The 18,355-nt window shown below is 52.7% G+C and overlaps 2 protein-coding genes across 9 annotated transcripts in view; both read left to right on the top strand.

Annotated features, from left to right (window-relative positions):
- Positions 1–8,793, top strand: part of MKNK1 (MAPK interacting serine/threonine kinase 1) — a 43,867-nt gene extending 35,074 nt beyond the window's left edge. For 6 of the 8 annotated variants that reach the window (XM_071220915.1, XM_071220914.1, XM_024571121.3 and 3 more), the window contains 5 exons: positions 2,192–2,287; positions 3,842–4,036; positions 4,712–4,876; positions 6,065–6,108; positions 7,427–8,793. In XM_071220915.1, the coding sequence (XP_071077016.1) occupies positions 2,192–2,287; positions 3,842–4,036; positions 4,712–4,876; positions 6,065–6,108; positions 7,427–7,661 (735 nt within the window). In that variant the 3' untranslated portion in view covers positions 7,662–8,793. The remainder of the gene's footprint in view (positions 1–2,191; positions 2,288–3,841; positions 4,037–4,711; positions 4,877–6,064; positions 6,109–7,426) is intronic. The other 2 variants (XM_071220913.1, XM_071220916.1) reach the window with 2 other exon arrangements.
- Positions 8,794–14,754: 5,961 nt separating this feature from the next.
- Positions 14,755–17,607, top strand: KNCN (kinocilin). Its single transcript, XM_024571079.1, has 4 exons — positions 14,755–14,905; positions 15,898–15,966; positions 16,628–16,702; positions 17,528–17,607. The coding sequence occupies exons 1-4, from the start codon at positions 14,755–14,757 to the stop codon at positions 17,605–17,607; spliced, it is 375 nt and encodes a 124-aa protein (XP_024426847.1).
- The last annotated feature ends 748 nt before the right edge of the window (positions 17,608–18,355 follow it).

Raw genomic sequence — 18,355 nt, 5'->3', positions numbered from 1 at the left:
ATTGAAGGGCAGATAAAGAGCTTCCCAGACAAGAAAAAACTAAAGGATTTCATCATCACCAAACCATTATTATATGAAATGTTAAAGGATTTATTTAAGAAAAAGAAAAATATCAAAACTATGAACAATAAAATGGAAAAAAATATGAATCTGTCAACAATTGAATCTATAATACAAACTAAGCAAACAAGAAGAACCGAGGCAGAATCATGGATACAGAGAGCGTTTTGATGGTTGCCAGATGGGAGAGTGGTATAAGGGAATGGGTGAGAGGTGAGGGGATTAAGAAGTTCAAATAGGTAGTTACAGAATAGCCATGGGGATATAAAGTGCAGTATAGGAAATGGAGTAGCCAAAGAACTTATACGCATGACCCATGGACATGAACAATGGTGTGGGGATTGCCTGAGGGAGTGGGGGTGCTGGGTGGAGGATAGGCAAAGTGGGAAATATCAGGACAATGTAATAGCATGATCAATAAAATGTAGTAAATAAAAAGGGAAAAAATAATTACAGTTAACATTTTTTGAGTACTTACAGTGTACCGGCACTTATTTTATTTAGTTTTTATAAAATCTCATTAGGTAGATACTACTATTATCTTCATTTTATGAATGAGGAAACTGAAACTTAGACAGATTAAGAAAGTTGCCCAAAGTCACTCAGCTGATAAGTGGTAGAATATAGATTAAAACCAGAACTCCACGAACTACCTTGTTATATTGCCTCTGGCTTACAATGTACTTTCATGCTCTTTGTTTCATTTGATCTTCATGGTACAGATTTGGTGACCCTTTGTTATGGTTGAAAAAGTAAAATTAAGAGAGACTGGGCATCAAAAGACAATATCAAGAAAATAAAAAGTGGGCCCTGGCTGGTGTGGCTCAGTGGATTGGGTGCCAGCCTGTGAACCAAAGGGTCACTGGTTCCATTCCCAGTCAGGGCACATGCCTGGGTTGTGGGCCTGGTCAACCAGTTGATGCATCTCTTGCATATCAACGTTTCTTCCTTCTCTTTCTCCCTCTCTGCCCATCTTTCTAAAAATAAATAAATCTTGTTTAAAAAAGCAGTATCTGAGATAGATAAATTCATGTAGAGGAAAGTAGATTAGGTGTTACTGGGGCTCGGGAGTGGGGAAAAGGGAGAGTTAGTGCAGAGTTTCTGTTTGGGACAATGGAGAAGTTTTGCAGATACTGGTAATGATTGCACAACGGTGTGAGTGTAATTAATGCCACTGAACTATACACTTAAAAATAGTTTAATGGCATATTTTATGGTTTCTATATACATGTATGTGTGTGTGTGTATTTTATCACAATAAAAAAAGAGAGGCTAGGTGGAAAAGGAAAAGAAGAAAAACTGTGAGAGAAAGGAAAGTCAGGGAGGGACAAAAGGAGAGAGGGAGGAAAGAAGGAAAGAAGGAGCAGTTGAGACTTGCCCAGGCTCCCCCAGCAGGTAAATGTCTGAGCTGAGACTCACAGAACCAGCACTTTTGACTCCTGTGCTGCTTCCACCACACAGGCCATTCTCTTGCATGCACACAACTGCCTTCCTGGTCGGCTCCCGCGGTAACTCATGCTGTGTGTGGTCTCAGGCGCAGCATCCAGTTCTGGGGCTTGGCTGCTGTGTTGATGCTCCCTGGAGTGGCCAGCCATCCCAGTTTGCTCTGACCTGGGAGTTTCCTGAAACATAGGACTTACAGGGCTCAAACCAACAAAGTCCCAAGCTCCCAAAAGTCCCAAAGTCCCAACAAGTTTGTCACCCTAAGCCACCTGAGGTGGTCAAGGGCTTTCTTTGCTCATAACTCCTTTGCCCTCTACCGGTTGGTCTGCAAGGAGTGTCCCAGGAATACGAACTAACTTCTCTAACTTCTGTGTCGCACCCTACACCTTTGTTGGCAAAAGTTCATAGGTTTGCTGTTTGTTTTACACTGAACTCGCAGTAGTCTGAACCATGAGTGCACACACTTTCTCTTACTCATGAGATAAGGAAAGAGCACGGGGAAGAGAGCACCTCAGGATAAATCCTCAGGTGGTTTCTAATTAGCCCGAGAGAATAAACATGACCTGACAGGTAAAGCTGGGCTTCGGTGTAGCGGCCACGTGAGTATGCACCCACATCGTCACCCCGGTCTCCTCATGCCCTTTGCTTTCTTATATTTGCAACCTTCGCTCTCTGCTTTCCTTTTCAGGTGTCTCCAGTGAAAATCTGTGACTTTGACTTGGGCAGTGGAGTGAAACTGAATAACTCCTGCACCCCCATAACTACACCAGAGCTGACCACTCCAGTATGTATAGCTGGACACCCTGTGCCACCTTCTTCTGAGCTTCCATACATTCAGAGTGCCCCTGACCCAGAGCTCTGGAGTCCAGAACAGAGGGCCAAGGAAGGAAAAGCCAGTGCACCCACACCCCTCCCTGCTGCCTGACTTGTCATTCGGCTCACAGCTTTGTGCTGATAACGCCCTCCCTGCCCCAGTGCTTAGTTGCTAATGAAACTGACATTAGAGCTTTTAGTTTGGGGTGGGTCCTCTGCCAATGATGAGACTTATCTGTAAGAACAGGCTGAGACCTGGATCCTTACCCAGGTAAAGACAGACACCATTCCTGGGCCGGCCCTTTGGCATAGGAGCACATGATAGCTCTGAGAGTCTCTTTCCCACTGCCGAGGTTGTGGTGCGTCACCCAGTGACGGGGGGGGGCGGGGAATGTGGTCTCTCTGTGGCGAGAACTGAGGTCCTGGGCTCTCTGCGCATAGGCTCGCTTGGCTAAGTTGTCCTGTTGCTTCTCTCCCTTCGCACTTCATGCCCAGATGGTGCTGCTGGGGGCCTCTTCTTCCTAAGACCTGTCTGTACACTCAATATACTGTAATTATGATTCTTTTGAGATTTGCTTGCTTTCTAAGTGAATTTTCCTAATAACCTTTTTAAGACATGCATTTGACTATGGCCATGTCTTATCCTAACCAACATTATTAGAAATGTTTGTGTATTAGCTTTTACGATGCTGAGCTACCTTGTTCTCAAAGTCATTAACTCTAATTGCCAATAACAGAAAATGTCCTATCTCCATTTACCATCTTTCCATCAAATTAGTTGTGTGTGTTGGAGGTGAGGGATGTCTCTTGGTGAACCTCAAATAGCGAAGAGGGGAGCAAAAAGAATTTTTTCTTTTTACCAGCAGTTTTCTATGCAAGGAGGGGAGGAAGGAATCCTGGATCCTGGGCAGACCACTGAGGTGCTTGAACAAATCCCTGCCCCATTCTAGTGCTTGGTTTTCCCATCTATAAGTGAGAGAAGTGGGGAGATTAGATTTGTTCTAAGAGTTTCAGCTTTAATGGTCTCTTAATTCTAAATCCTTGTACTTTCTTGCTCTAAGCTAGCATGGAAGCTGAGCAGGAGACTTTAAGAAATCCTTGCTTTATGGAATCAATCTCCACAGACCTCCCTCCCAGAACCATGTTTCCCATACACTGAAGTACCTGTACTCCACGTGACTGTATACAGAGAGCTGAGGCGGGGAGAGATTCCTGGAGCTTCTTGACCAAGGGTCTCTGCCCACTAGAGAAGGACCTAAAAAGATAAGAAGGTGACCTGGAACTAGTCACATGGATCATGGGGAATGATAGCACTCAGTTTCCAAAAGTCCAGTTGGCCCAGCTTTCCTGAGTGCCTTGGTGGCATCAGACGAGCTCCCTGGCTGGCTTTCCTGGCAGCTTCTTGCTCTACAACTCAGTCCTCTTGCTCAAGTCCCATTACATTCTGTTCTTTGCCATCCCTTCTTCCTGTGACTAAACCACTCTGTTCTCTGCCACTTCCCCCTTACCAACCCTGGCCCCACAGTGCGGCTCTGCAGAATACATGGCCCCAGAAGTGGTGGAGGTCTTCACGGATGAGGCCACGTTTTACGACAAGCGCTGTGACCTGTGGAGCCTGGGAGTGGTCCTCTATATCATGCTGAGTGGCTACCCGCCCTTTGTAGGTCACTGTGGGGCCGACTGTGGCTGGGACCAGGGAGAGGTCTGCAGGGTATGCCAGGTGAGCGCAGTCCCCGGACCCACTACAGAGGGCCAGCTGGAGGTCAGCTTGGTTGTGGGCTGCCAAGCAGAGCTGGGCGTGGGGGTTGTTCCTGATGTAGAAGAGATACATAGTCCCCCTTCCCTCTTGTGTCCAAGGGCAGCCACAAGGTGGAATAGAGGTAATTGGGCACTTAGCCCAGCTTGGAGTTCAGGGAGGGTTGTTAGAGAAGATCATACCTGAGCTGAGTCTGAAAGGATGCGTCTTGCCTTCGGGGAGAGGGGCAAGAAATACAAGTAAAAGAACAACAAAGCAAAGACACGAAGGTTTGCAACAGCTAAGTGTGTAGAGGGAAGAAGAGTAGAGTACAAGGCTGATGGTGGTGGGAGATGAGACCTGAGAGGTTGCCAGCAGCCCATTCCTAGAGGGCCCTGTATGAAGGGCCAAGGAATCCCAGCTTTGTTCTCTAACTGATATTTGCCACGCACCCACAGCCAGCCTGCCAAGTAGCAGAGCCGTTCTGCCTGCCGGGGCATGCTGTGTCATTTGATGATTTAGGGGAGAGTATGGTGAGTGTGTGGTGTACCCCAGCCATGAGCTGCGGTTTCAACTGAAGCCAGGGTGACTAGATCAATGACAGGCACATCCTATCCACCTGTGGCCAGTGTCACCTCAAGGAGAACCTTCTTTACCTAGAACAAGCTGTTTGAGAGCATCCAGGAGGGCAAGTACGAGTTTCCTGACAAGGACTGGGCACACATCTCCAGTGAGGCCAAAGACCTCATCTCCAAGCTCCTGGTTCGAGATGCGAAGCAGAGACTGAGCGCCGCCCAAGTTCTGCAGCACCCATGGGTGCAGGGGGTGAGTGACCCAGGGAAGGGTGGCATTTCACCCCCTCAGGCCTGCAGCATGGCCATGAGGAAGCTCCCATACCCAGGTGGCTGACCTCAGCTGGAGGGAGACTGTACAGCACTTTCAGTTCCTGTGCACATAGAGTGAACTGACTCCTACCCCAGCCCCAGCCTGAGTCCCATACTGGTCATAGGCTTGGCTCTAAGCCTGGTCACAGACTAAGGCCCTAGCTGACCCACGCTCCTTCGGGGTTCAGCATATGTATCCCACTGTTGGCAGAGCCATGCAGCCTAGGAAGCAGCCTGGTGTTGTCACTGGGGCCTGTAGTACCACCCCCTTGTACAAAAAGATCATTCGCTGAAAGCACACAGAAGCAGGCCTTGCTGCCCTGCTTGCTGTGTGTCTGCATTAGGGGCACATACGTTCTCCTTGTGGTCCTGGGGTCTGTGTGCAGCTTGATTAAAAGGCAAATGGTGGCATTTTCACCAAACTAAGGATCTAAATCTTCACTAGAAAACATTTTAACCATCCTCCATCGTTAGTCATGGGACCTGACTTCTGTCCCTCCAAGGGGTCTGCCAGGCCTCCTGGGATCACTGTGTCTCCTTCATCTGCCAGGCCCGAGCCAGCCTTGTGGCCCCAATACCCCCATGTTATAAGTGGGGATGCAGTCCAGTGTCTCTGAGTGGCTAATCCTCAGCCACTCAAAGTTGCTGTCTTTGCTGAGTGCCCACCGTGTCAGACACCAGTCACAGTAGGATGAGTGAGACCCAGCCCCGCCTTCATGTTCTGACGGGAAAAGGGAAGCAAGGGAGCGTGTGACAGGACAGCCTGGCAGATGCTCAGGGCACCAGCAGACAGCCACCCACCTCTACTCTACACAGGCAGGCGTTGGGAGGTGGCAGGGAACGGGAATGTCTCACAGGGGAAGGGGCCCTAGAGCTGGGTCTTAGAGGATGATTAAGACTTTGCCAGGCTCTCCTGGCAAAGAGAGGGCTCTCCTTGCAGAGGCAGCTGGTTCGAGGGCTGTTCCTTGCTTGTTCTCTACTTGGAAGGTCTGACCCTGCAGGCAAGCCTGGCCACAGCCCTGTGCTGGGCCAGAGCCAGTAGTCACCTACCCACTCTATGCTGGTGTGGGTGGGGGCAGCTCTTGAAGGAGGGGGCAGCTTACCCACACATCTATCCTTCCCATTCTAGCAGGCTCCAGAAAGGGGACTCCCCACGCCGCAAGTCCTCCAGAGGTAAAGCTCCCACCACACCCAATACCCTTCCTTCCTTGGCTTTGACTTTCAAGCTCTCAGCCACGTTGTGATAAAGGTGGGGGATTGGGGAGCTCAGGTATCCTCCTGAAGTGGCTCCCTGGCCTGCCTTCTCCCAACTTCTCTTCCTCTCTTTACCCCCTGCAGTAAATGCCTCCCTCCCCTCTTCTTCCCCAGCCCTCCAGCACCTTCAAGGCCTCTCCCAGGGCTGTGTGCAGGAGAAAAACCTGCTTTGCATAAACACGTGAATCCTAACTGGAAATCACCATTTGCAGCCCCCACACAGGCCTTATCTGTGGGATATTACACCAAGCTTTCCCTCTGCTACCATGGTTTGGTGAAAGCAGCAGGAATCTGGAGCACTGTAAGGCAGTGGTCAGTGGTATCAAATGTGATATAAATACTACTAGACAATCAATAACAATAATGGCCACTGTGTAGTAAATACTTACCACATGCCAGATATGGTACAAAGATTATATCCATAATAGTCTTCATGATAAATTTCAAAGAGAGGTGTTCCTATTACCCCATTTTATAGTTTAGAAAACTAAGACACAGAAGATGGAGTTAACTTACTCAGAGCCACACAGTAGCCTTGCGAGTTTGACTTTGAACCTGGATCTGTTTGACTTAAGTTCCTTTCAACACTCACTCACATTCTTAGTGAGCACTGCCCTATTCCCAAAGGGCCATTGCTAAAGCATTATGGGAACCCCCATGAGGAACCAACCTCATGGCCAGTTTCCAGGAACTACACAGGGAAGTCTTACACCTTTATCATCTCAATTCATTTGAGCCAGAATGCTACTGCCCATCCTGGGTTCCTACCTGATTCTCTAGAGCTGCATCCAGATGCTTTGAGACTCCAAACCTCAGATCCACCTTAGCAGATTTATTCAGTAAACCTGGCTTTTGGGGACACAGACACAAAGGCGCAGTCCCTGCTCTTGGAGCTCCCTGCCCTGATGGGGTAGAGGGATACATACACGGGAAGGTTTCATGTGCCGGGGCCCTTTCTCTGATAGAGCTCTGTGCAGAGGAGGGTGCTCTGAGTGAAAGGGGCATTTTTCCCCTTTAAGTCCAAGGACAGTGATTGAGAGTCAAAGCCATTCCGTCCTCAGTGAAATCAGATTGCAAACCCATACAAGAACAACTTCGGAGAGAGCAGCCTGTGCCGCCTGGGCAAACTGGGGAGAGCGTGGAACTGCAGCCGCTGGTGGGGGTGTCGAGGAGCTAGCCTGGCCAAGGCCATCGAGTCCTGCCTCCCTCTTCTCTGCTTTTCCTTCCGTCCCTACAGAAATAGCAGCACAGTGGACCTGACGCTCTTTGCAGCAGAGGCCATCGCCCTCAACCGCCAGCTGTCCCAGCACGAGGAGAATGAACTGGCAGAGGAGTCACAGGCACTGGCCGAGGGCCTCTGCTCCATGAAGCTTTCCCCTCCCTCCAAGTCCCGCCTGGCCCGTCGGAGGGCTCTGGCCCAGGCAGGCCGCAGTGGAGATGAGGGATCGTGCCCAACACCCACAGCTCTCTGACCGACTGCAGCCACACCTTTCAGGCCCTAGGCCTGTCGAGGCGTTGCCCCCTGGCAACCTGTGAGGCCAGTCTCCAGGGAAGGCAGAGGGACCTGCTGTGTGGCCGCAGCAGGGCTTTTTCATCTGCCAAGGCCCTGAGGTTCCCACCCAACCCCCATGCCCCCAGAGACCTCGAGGAAAAAGCTTTTTCCAAAGGGGTTGTCTTTGAAAAGGAAAGCAATCACTTGTCACTTTGCATAATCGCCTGAGGCAGGGACATCTCTGCTGGGCTCTTGCCCACCTGCTCACCCGCTTGCAGATCCTGGATCCAGCCTGCTCTGGTGAATGAGCGGCCGCAGCCTTCAGGGAGCCAGTCTTGAGAAGCTGACGGAGGCTCTTCCCTCCCTGCACTGTCACCCCCACTCAGTCGGTCCTACCTTCCTCTGTCCTCTGGATGTCCTCCCCCAGGGCTGAGCAAAGCCATCCCCTCAATTCAGGGAAGGGCAGAGAGACTTTGCATCCGGAAGCCAGACCAGTGTTCCAGTCTGGAGCACAGAGAAGCACATAATCTTTCTTTGCTGTGACCGAAATGTGTCCCTCATTTATCATCCTCTTCCTTGTTTGGTTGGGATTGCTTCTAAAGTCAGTATTATTTCGTTTTTAAAAATGTTTGTTTTTTTTTTAACCCTGCTCTTCCACCAAAGATGGGAGTTTGAATTCCCACTGCAAGCCCATGGACTTGCCAGAGCGTGCAAAGGCTCGCTCTCCTTTTGCTGAATATCCATGCTTTTGGAAGGTTTTAATTGACAGTTTCCTATTATTCTAACTGGTTTTAAGCTATTATGAGATGATGGGCGCCTTAGTGACCGAGTCTGCCGCTGCATCTCTTGGGCCTGGTGTGGAAGGCAGCACAGGTCTGGGGCAGTTACAAGGAGCTCTGTGCCTGAGGCAGAGCCAGTCCAAGGCAGCCCAGCTGCTCTGCTCTGAGCGACCTTGAGCTTGCTGCCTGCTGGAGAGCATGAAGGCAAGCCTGGGATCAGATAAGCCGAGCTGCTGAGTTACCGGAAGAAAATCGATGTGTGTGTCAGACCTTTGTACAACACAACAATGCTATTATACGTTGAGCTTGTTTTAATAAAACTTTTAAATTGTCGCTGTGGCCTTCCTGGTAGTCCTTTCTTCACCTGCAAACCTGAAGAGGAGACAGGCCTTCTGGAGAGGGGCTGATCCCCTCAGGCGCCCCTTGTCAGGACCTCTACACATAGCGCCTCATTGGATTCATAGACAAGGTGAAGGAGAGTGATTGCTTTTCTTTTTTAGGTGAGGAAGTGAAATTCATCAAACATTTGTTAATCTGCTAGTCTGTGCCAAGACCCAGAGATGAGTAGGAAACAGCTCCTGCCATTTGGGATCTCCCCACCCAGTGGAAGAGGTGGCATCAGCAACCATCACACAAGCTGGCTTCCAAGCTGCTTTAACAGACGTGCCCTGCACACAGCCCAGCCCACCTACCCAAGTGGGAACAAAGTTCCCCTCTGTCTAAAGCAACTCTAAGCCCTTGAGGTTCCATTGTGTCCCCGGGGCTGGGTTTGTCCTTCTAGAGTTGTCTACAAAGAAAAATGGTGCCTTACATCCATGAAATTGTCCCATGAAATCCTCAGTACCGGGCTGGAAAGGGCTAAGGCAGGAAGGGCCCTTGTCAGTTCCCAAGGAGGTGGCAAAAGGGAGGTCTGAACATCAGGGCGGTGGACTGGGTGCCCTTCACCTTGGGGAGCTGGGATTAGGGGCTCTTCACTCTGGGGGCAGATGATGGGCCCAGCTGCCAGCTGTCCTGTACTGTGAGTGCCTCCATGTTGGTGATGACATACTTTCTGTGGCAGGCGTCCCTTTGCAGGAACCCTTACCACCCCCACATCCTGTCTTCATCTGCCTGGAGTGAGATGGGCTAGAAAATCAGGCCTGGCCCTGGCCAGCATGGCTCAGTGGCTTGGGCATCATCCTGAAAAGCAGAAGGTTACCGGTTCCATTCCCAATCAGGGCACATGCCTGGGTTTTGTGCATGTGAGAGGCAACTGATCGATGTGTCTCTCCCTCTCGTTCTCCCTCCCTCCCCCTGTCTCTAAAAACAGATAAATAAAGTCTAGAAAGAAGGAAGGAAAGAGAGAGGGAGGGAGGGAGGGAGGGAGGGAGGGAGGGAGGGAGGGAGAGGAAAGAAAAAGAAAGAGGAAATCAGGCCTGCAGAATCAAGCCTTTTGGCCCAACATCTCCCAGTCCCTGTGGACTCAGAACCAGGGTATGAGTTATGTCTCTAGACTCCAGCCCCAACCTGGTCAGTCCTTCAGGTTGGCCCAGCTGGGGTGTGACTCTCAGGGGCTTCCTGGACCAAGCACTCCCCCCTCCCAACCTGCCCAAAGCTCCAGCTGCTCTCTCCTGCCTCTGAGCCCTCTACATCCCACCTCCTCACCCTAGTCCTCCTGGCAAGGCCCTCTCATCCCCCACTCCCTGCTTACGTGCGGCTGTGCCCACTCTGGCTTTGCTAGCATTAGTGTACGCTTACTAAGTAACACATTCTTTCTGAGAAGCTTACAGGCAACATCTCATTGAATTCTCACAGCAGTCCTACGCAGTAAGGGACTATTCTTTTACCCTGCTTAACATGAGAAACCAAGCGGAGAAGGGAAAAAAATAGCTTGCCCCAGGGCTGTATAGTTAGGAAGGTGGGACAGGAATTCTTTCCAGAGAGGCTTGGGGCCCAGAACCGTGCTGCCCGGGTTTAAATCCCAGCTCTGCCATTTACTAGCTTTGGGCCTTGGACAGTTACTTATTCTCTGGGGGGGTCTTGGTTTCTTTAACCAAAAATTGGGCAGGCTGTTGTGAAAGTTATAAATTACTGAGTGTGAAGTGTTTAGAGCAGTTCCAGGCACACATTGTAAGTACTCAATAATTGTTGGCTATGATAGTTTTGGTTATTTTTATTATTACCTCCTGGGGCAGAATTACTCAACTGAGTCCCAGTGATGGCGATGAGGTTTCCCCCTGTCCTTGGCTCATTGGGTGGAGATAGGTCTGGGCTTTCCAGATGGGCCTGGCCTCTGGCCCTTTGTGGGATCCTCCTGCTGACAGGCAGCTCTGTCCCTCTGAGGTGGGGTCCCTGTCCCCAAGGGGCAGATGTAGGGGCCAGGGGCCCTGAGTTCTAGTCCTTCCCCTGCCACTGTTCACTAGGCAACCTTGGGAAGTGCCTGGCCCTCCCAGGCAGAGGCAGATGCGGCAGACACACTGTGGGAGGTTCTAGGACCTGGAACTGTGGCAGCCACTTCCCAGGATCTAGGGTTCACACTTGGGTTGGACTGTAGGAGAGAGCTGACCCCAGACAGCGGAGTGTCTGAGACCTCAGGCCTCAGCCCCATCCTGGTTTAAGCAGAACCAAGGGACTTCTGTATGAGCCCCATCTGGGGCCTTGGCACAGGTGCTCTGGGGCCCCTCCTCCTTCCTGGCTGACTGCCCCTCACCAAACTTAGCTCCATGAACAGCAGTGCCTGAGTCCCATGTTAACTGCTCCGTGACTTAGGTCTAGAGGGGATAGAGGAGTAAGGCTCCCCCATGGCTGGTACTTTTGTTGCCATGGTAGCAGTTGCCTTGGAAGCTGCTTCCCAACTTCAGCTTCCAAACAGCCCAGGAAAGCTGCCAACCCCCAGGGGATCAGTGAATTAATTATGCTTTTTTCCAGGGTCCTCACCCCTCAAGGAAAATAAACGGAACTAAAGCAAGCTGAGTCCTCTCACCCACTCTTCCTCCCCACCCACAGGCTACTTCTGGATCTGGGAATGAAAGCTCAGAAGCAGGCGCCCCCCAGTCCTAGCCTCTCCAGGAGATGAAGAGAGTGATGTGTGATGAAGTCAGTGGTGACCTGTGGCCTAGTCATGCCCTGAATCTGGGGCCTGGAAGACCCAGGCTTCAGGGAGGAGGGCTCTGGTGTTTGTAGTGTGGGGAACCATGAGGGGCCCGGCTCTAGGGCCTTGAGCTTCCATCTCGTTTACCTATTGTAGTAAGCACATCACCACCCTCTTTCAGAGATGACACAGCCTCCATGGAGACAAGAACTGGCAAGCTTTCCTCTCTACATACATAGTCAGTGGAGGAGCAGGCGTCGCAAAGTTCCGAGTAGCCTTTAGAGACCCTCTCCTGTGATGAGGGAAAAGACGTTTGCCTGGACCGATTCTTTGAAACATAGTGTCTCCCTCTGATGGTGAGGTTGCCAATTCCTCTGTCTCAAATAAGATAAGATAGAAATTCAGGGGCAGAGATATGCTAGAGTGCTTCCCAACTGAGCAGGAACCCTGGGCCAACCCTTCCACTCCCAGCTCAGTCTCCTCACCTGTTCTAGGAAGGGGCAGGCATGGTGCTGGAGTTCTGTGATCTTGTAACTGATACTGTGCCCTGAGGGATGTACAATGTCCAAGAAAAACTCTAATTTGGAATTTGGTTTCCAGCTTGCAGAGGTCAGAGTGTTCTTCTGGAATCTGAAACTCACCACGCACAAGCATCCCTGACTGCAGCCTCTGCTGTCCCCATTCCCATTCCCAAGTGCAGCCAAGTGAGGCTCAGGATGGCGCGGCTGGCCCGAGCCCCACAGTGCGAGGTGGGAGATGCGGCAGGCTAGCGAGAGCCTGTCTTGCTGTGGTGCCGGAGCACCACCCTCAGCCTTACACCTTGAGAGGAGCCGGCACAGGCCTTGCCCACCGGGGTTCTGTAAACACATTGTGGGAACGGGGCCTCTGCGGAGGCTGTTCAGATTCCCAAAGCTCGACGTCTCAGGAACATGTTTCCATGGCAATTATTCTGACTGCTCTTTCTAAAACTAGTCAGTGGGGGATCAATTACATGTAACAGAGATATGGTCTGTCATTTGATGCCTAATTAGAGGAATAATCAGACCTCATCCTGGGGAGGCGCACAGGGGATGTCGGCAGCAGTGGCTGTGGCTAGGGAATGCCCACTGTGGCTGGGAAATGCCCACCTCCAGGGCCTTTCTCTTATGAGACAGGATCACAGTCCAGGGAACCCACCAGTGCTCTGCAGGCACCCCTCCTCTCTACACACCTTAGAGTTCATCCCTGTGCCCGCCCAGGCCTGTCTCCAGCACCTGGGCAGTGCCTTCCCTCAGCTGAAGCTCACTCAGGTGACCCTGGCCCTCCTAGGCCCCCACCCCCACCAAGGAAACTGCCTATTAGAGACAGAGGTCCCATGGTGCCCTTGGCCCTCCTCTCTGCCCATCTGAGGTGGTTGTGTGGGTCCAGGGCTTCCCTGACCTCTGCCTTGTGTCCAGAAGCCTAACCCAGGTCCCCTCTAGGCATGGCATTCTGTGGAGCTCACAGTCTCCAGAAGGGACACAGAGAGAGTGAAGACTGACAGTGGACACTTCGGGACATGGCAGCAGTGACAGGCAGCCCACCTGCCCAGCACCGTCGGAATTGGCTTCACATAGCTGGTGCTGGCTGAGCAGGGTCCTGCAGGATGAGGCGGTATGCCCCAGACTATAGGGCCCAGGCAGACACTCAGCAGGAGGGCAGCAGAGGAGAAGGGGAGGGAGAAGCCAGGGGCAGCCTTGGAGGCAAAGACTGTGGGCCCAGCTGTGCCAGATAGCAGGTGTGGTGGGGAGAGATGGGGGACCCAAAGAGAAGCTAGAGGGGCCAGTGGTGGGAGTCTGGGGACTACGCCCAAGTGTCTGGGTACAGGGCTAAGGCCAGGGCCATCCTCTGGAACGAGGGAGACCCTGATCCACATAGGACCAGAGAATGAAATTAGTGATGAGAGCTAGAACTGGGGGGTGTGACAGAGCTGAGCTGGCTAGGCTGGGTGAGCAGTGCCCAGCCTCAAGTTGGTGGATCCTGCAAGTAGGTCAGACCAGCTGGGAAAAGAAGCCCAGGCCAGAGGTCAGGGCGCACCAGCCATGTTCCAGTCTCCCAAACCAGGCCACAGGTACCCAGCCCCCACCCAGTCTGATTCCAATTTTGATTCCTCTCCCTGCCCTAGCCCATAAGTTTCCTCTTCCCCCGTGGTCCTCACCACTACCCTTCCCTGTCAGTCCCAGCCAGGGTTCCCAGGAAGCTAGAAGGGCTCGCCTTCTCAACCCATGAAAAACTAAAGGGGAGTGGGTACCAAGCCCAACTGAGAAAGGGGGGGATCTCAAACTAGACCCCTCAGCCCTGCCTAGGAGCCAGAGGTTATAAGATGGGGGGCCAGGGAGGGAGGGCAAGGGAACAGAGTAGATTTGAAAGGACACTTCTCCTTCTCCTCTTATCATAGTCGCTGTCCCATCTCTTGAGGGTCCTCCGTAGGTCTCTTTCCATCTCTGTCTCTAAGTCCTTAAGCAGGGGCCCCAGGGGCACCTCCAAGCCAAAGGAACAGCAGAGTGGGCCCTGAGCATGTGGCCAGGGAGCCTCCTCACATCCCTGGCTACTGAATGCCATGTGAAGCTCATCCTGCCCATTGGGGACCAGCAGTGGAACCTGGGCTGACTGCCCTAGTGGGCCTCTGGGACCCAGTCAGTCGCTCACATTGCAACCTCATGAATAACTCAGCACCTCCCTGCTGCCTGCATCTCAGAGGAGCCTGGCCCCTGGGCCAACCTCCCCCACTGTTTTAAACTTTAATAGACCAAGGCTCAGTGGCAGCTGAGCAGGCTCCAGGGAGCTGGGACAGGATGTTCTGGGCAGGGGAGCTTGGGCTAAGCTCTCCCAAGAGGAGGCTGACAGTAAGGGACCCCATGGGGCAGGCCCAGCTTTCCAGAACTCTGGCGGCCATCGCCAGATGTGACCAGACGGGAGTCCCCAAGGTGGTCCCCAGCTTCAGGGGCCTTTAGGAGAGGAACAGTAAGGTGGGGTGACCTGGAAGAGATCTTAGATCAAGGTGGGGTTGCAGTGGGTGGGCACCGAGGAAAGCTGTGGGATAGAATTGCAGATAAATTTAAGGGTAACAAGCTCAGAATCTTACTGGCCAGAAACTCCCACCCAGAAGGTGGAACTCCAACAAAGGACAACCAAGAGGACCAAGACCACCAGGGCTTTCTGGGGACAGGCCCAACTGGCAGGACACGGCACCGGGGTAGGCCTACATGGACGTCCCCATCAGCAGCAGAGACTTCCGCTGCCTGCAGCTGGCCTGTGTGGCCCTTGGCCTGGTGGCTGGCAGCATCATCATCGGTGTCTCCATGTCCAAAGCTGCAGCTGCTGTGGGTGGTATCTTTATTGGCGCCGCTGGTCTGGGTGAGCAGGTGCTGGGCTCAGGGAGCAGGGGCACGGTCAAGTGAACAGGAAATGGAGGGAAGGACTGAGATAACAGGAACTGGTTCGGGAGGGTGGAAGCTAGAGGTGTGAGCAAGGCAGCATTGGGGGCTACAGGGAGGGAAGGGAAGGTTGGGTGAGGTTCCCTTGGTGGACTGTCAGAGCAGGGAGAGGGGAAAGAGGGAGCAGGCTGCCACACTCCTCTCTGGCTGCTCCCCCTACGGCTTCCAGTCTTAGGCCTGGGCTGTCAGGTCTGTGGTGGGATTTATAAGCCCATTGGGGGTGGGTTGATTAGAGCAGGTAAAAGGGGACAGGGTTCCCAGTGGCCCCTCCTTGAGCCAAGACAGTTTGCAGATAGGACTAAGGCTATGTCTTAGCAGCAGATCTGTCTGTCCAGGCATCTGTCCATCTGTCTATCTGGGCCAATCCCACTGATGTCCCCACAGTGATGCTGAGTAGCGTCCCTCAACCCACTCCACCACCCCAGGCCACAAACAGAACCAGAAGCACTAGGCTTGTAGGCTCTAGGCATCTGTGGCTGCAAACTCCAGCCATGGCCACAGACACTGGGTCTGGGGAGGAAGTGGGAATGGGCAGGGCAAGAGCCATTCTTCTGCTACCCCCTCCCCAGGCCTGGGTGGAGAGGAGTATGCTAAGAAGACCCTGGTCCTACCCTGGGGGCCCTGGAGGAGGGTGGGGCAGAGGACAGCTGGTGGTGGTGATGGCAGCTGGGCCCATTTCCAGCAGGCTGGGTAGAGCCTGTAGCCTCTTCCCCAAATAGGCACTGCTCTCTGCCTCTCCTGGTGCACACACTCACAGGCTCACATTTACACACCCACAGTCCCAACCTGCACATTCACGCTCCTCCATGCACGTTCAATTTCACCCCCAGGTTCAGCCCACCCCCAACTTCAGCAGCTCGCACCCACCAGGAACCTCCCCATCACAGAACTCCTCTATGTCTCTCATCCCAGGGCTTCTCATCTTGGCCTACCCGTTCCTGAAGGCTCGCTTCAACCTGGACCACATCCTGCCTAACATAGGTGAGTCTTCTCCCCACCCCCTGTAGTCTCTGCCAAAGACCATGCGAGACTCTTTGTGTGTTACTCTGGGGCCCACTGTGTGGGGGACCAGTGTCCACATGTGTGACGGCTCCTGGCTCTGTGTGTTGGAGTTGTCTGTATGTGTGTGTTTGGGTGCAGGCGTTGCTATGACTACAGTACAGCAGACTCCAGCCTGCCACAAGAGTGCCTAAACCAGCTCAGAGCACCTAAAACTCCCATCTCCCCTGATAGATTTCCCATCTCCCCCAAACCTCCAAGATCTCCAGATCACCCTACTTCAACTCTGAGCCACCATGAAGACCTATCTCCCTCAAGATCTTAGGACCCTTGTAAGGCTCCCTACTTCTCTCACTTCCCAGCATACACTCTCCCAAATCCACCAATCGCATGGGCTTTACATATCCCCAGTTCTCCCCAGGACCCTCATCTCCTTAAAAAATTGCCATTTTCTCCTTCAAGGGCCCATTTATTTTCACCCCCCGCCCCTCTTCCAACACACACACCAGCCCAGATCATGTGGGAAACCTAAAGGAATGCAGTGGAGGAAAGAGAGTTGAAGGAATGGAGATTAAACAGCAGGAAGGACTTGATTTGAGAAAGGCTTAGTGACCAGGGGGTTTGGGGTAATCTCATCCTGCAGGGAGCCTGAGAATCCACCCCCATCCAAGGCCAGATGGTGGGGAGGGAAGATCCAACGCCAATGGCAATAAAGAGGGTAAGTTCCAGAAATTCCAGAATCCATCTTCCCCCCTTCCTCTCTGGCCGGGCAGCTTTGTGGATCGCAGTAGCAGAAGGGGCCGCCCCAGTGTCAGAGAGCCCGCAGAGTTGGGTAGTTTCTTCCATGTGTTTAGTCAAAACCCTTTTTGCTCCCAGCTGAGCTGAGCGATTCTTGTTCTCGTGTGCCACAGGGCCTCTTGTCCTGCCCAGCACGACACCTGGGCACAATGCCCCTCACTGCCCTTTCCCCTCCCCTCCATCCCATGTCCAGTTCATTTTCTCACTCTCCTCTCCCACTGTGATATCCAGCTCTCAGAGCTGGTACCTGAGACTTCTTCCTGCCCCATCCCTGCACACTGGAAAATTCCAGAGCAGGAGTTTCTCAAAGACGGCCCCAGTGTCTGCCGCCAGCAGTAAGATGCCTAATCTCAGCAAAAGGTCCCATGCCAGACAATGTTCCAAGCACTTTACATACATTAATTTTTCCATTCTCAGAACAACGATATAAGGAAGGTACTCTAAGTAGCCCCACTTTACTTTACATATGGGGCACAGGGGAATTAAGTGACACAGCTTGGAAGTGGTGAGGCCAGAACGGAGACCAGGGAGGCAGCCCCAGAGTGCTGCCTCTAACCCTCATACCAGGCTGCTGTCCTCCTGAAAGGCCGTTCTGACCATCCAGGCCTCTGTCAACACGGTGGAAACTGCCTCTTGGGACACCCCTCTCTTGCTGTTCCATTTTGTTCTGCTCCAGGGTGCCTCTAGGTTGCTCTGACCCAGAGATCTGTCTACTCAGGCAGCCCCATCCTGGTTTCTCCCCCAGGAGTCCGCAGCAGCCTGTCTACCGTGAGCAGAACCTTGGAGAAGCTGAAGCCAGGGGCCCGGGGGACTGGGGAGAGCTAAGGCAGGGGATGAGGGGCCGCTCCCTGCCCTGCCCTCCCTTCCTGACTGACACCCTGATTTCAGAGCCCTCCTGGGTCCAAACCAGAAATGAACCAGGCCCTGGAGACGCCAGACCTGCGTTCACCTGGCCAAGGCTCTTGGCCACAGAATCCACAGAGTGGGGGAACGGGGTCCGGAAGCAAGGTGTCGCTGGAAGTCCCAAGCGGCCAGGGGCTTGCTTCAGACTCTGGACCTGGATTTTCTCTCTGGACTGCAGCTCAGTTTCCTTCCCTTTTTGTTCTGCTGACTGGTTTCAATGGAATTTAAGCCCAGGGAATACCCCAGTCCCTTGCTCCAGCCTGGCCACAGAAGTGAACCACAGGCCCACAGGAACCACAGACAGGGGCCTGGCTCAGCCCCCAAGGCCTGGTGATCCAGCTGGATAGAAGGGCTGGATCACATTTGGGGGGGATATCAAAACTCATGGACCTTAGCGGCAGTGAACTAGATGGGAAATCCCAGACAAAGTGGTCACTGCCATGACAGGAGGCTTCCTGGAGGAGGTGGCTACTGAGCTGAGACCTCCCTTGAGACTCTTGGTGTTTGACTCCAGACAAGACCTCCAGACTTCCTTCTTCTCCCCTACCCTCTCACTCCTCCTGAACAATCAACACATTCCAGTCTCCAAGCCTTGGCTTATGTTCTCCTGGATGCCCCCCTGCTCCTCTCTGCCTATCAATCTTTAAAGTCCACCTTTAAAGGCCTAATT

The sequence above is a fragment of the Desmodus rotundus genome, chromosome 3 (assembly GCF_022682495.2).
Source record: "Desmodus rotundus isolate HL8 chromosome 3, HLdesRot8A.1, whole genome shotgun sequence".
NCBI lineage: Eukaryota > Metazoa > Chordata > Mammalia > Chiroptera > Phyllostomidae > Desmodus > Desmodus rotundus.
The sequence above is the reverse complement of the archived record's forward strand: the minus strand, read 5'-3'. Positions and strand labels throughout refer to the sequence as shown.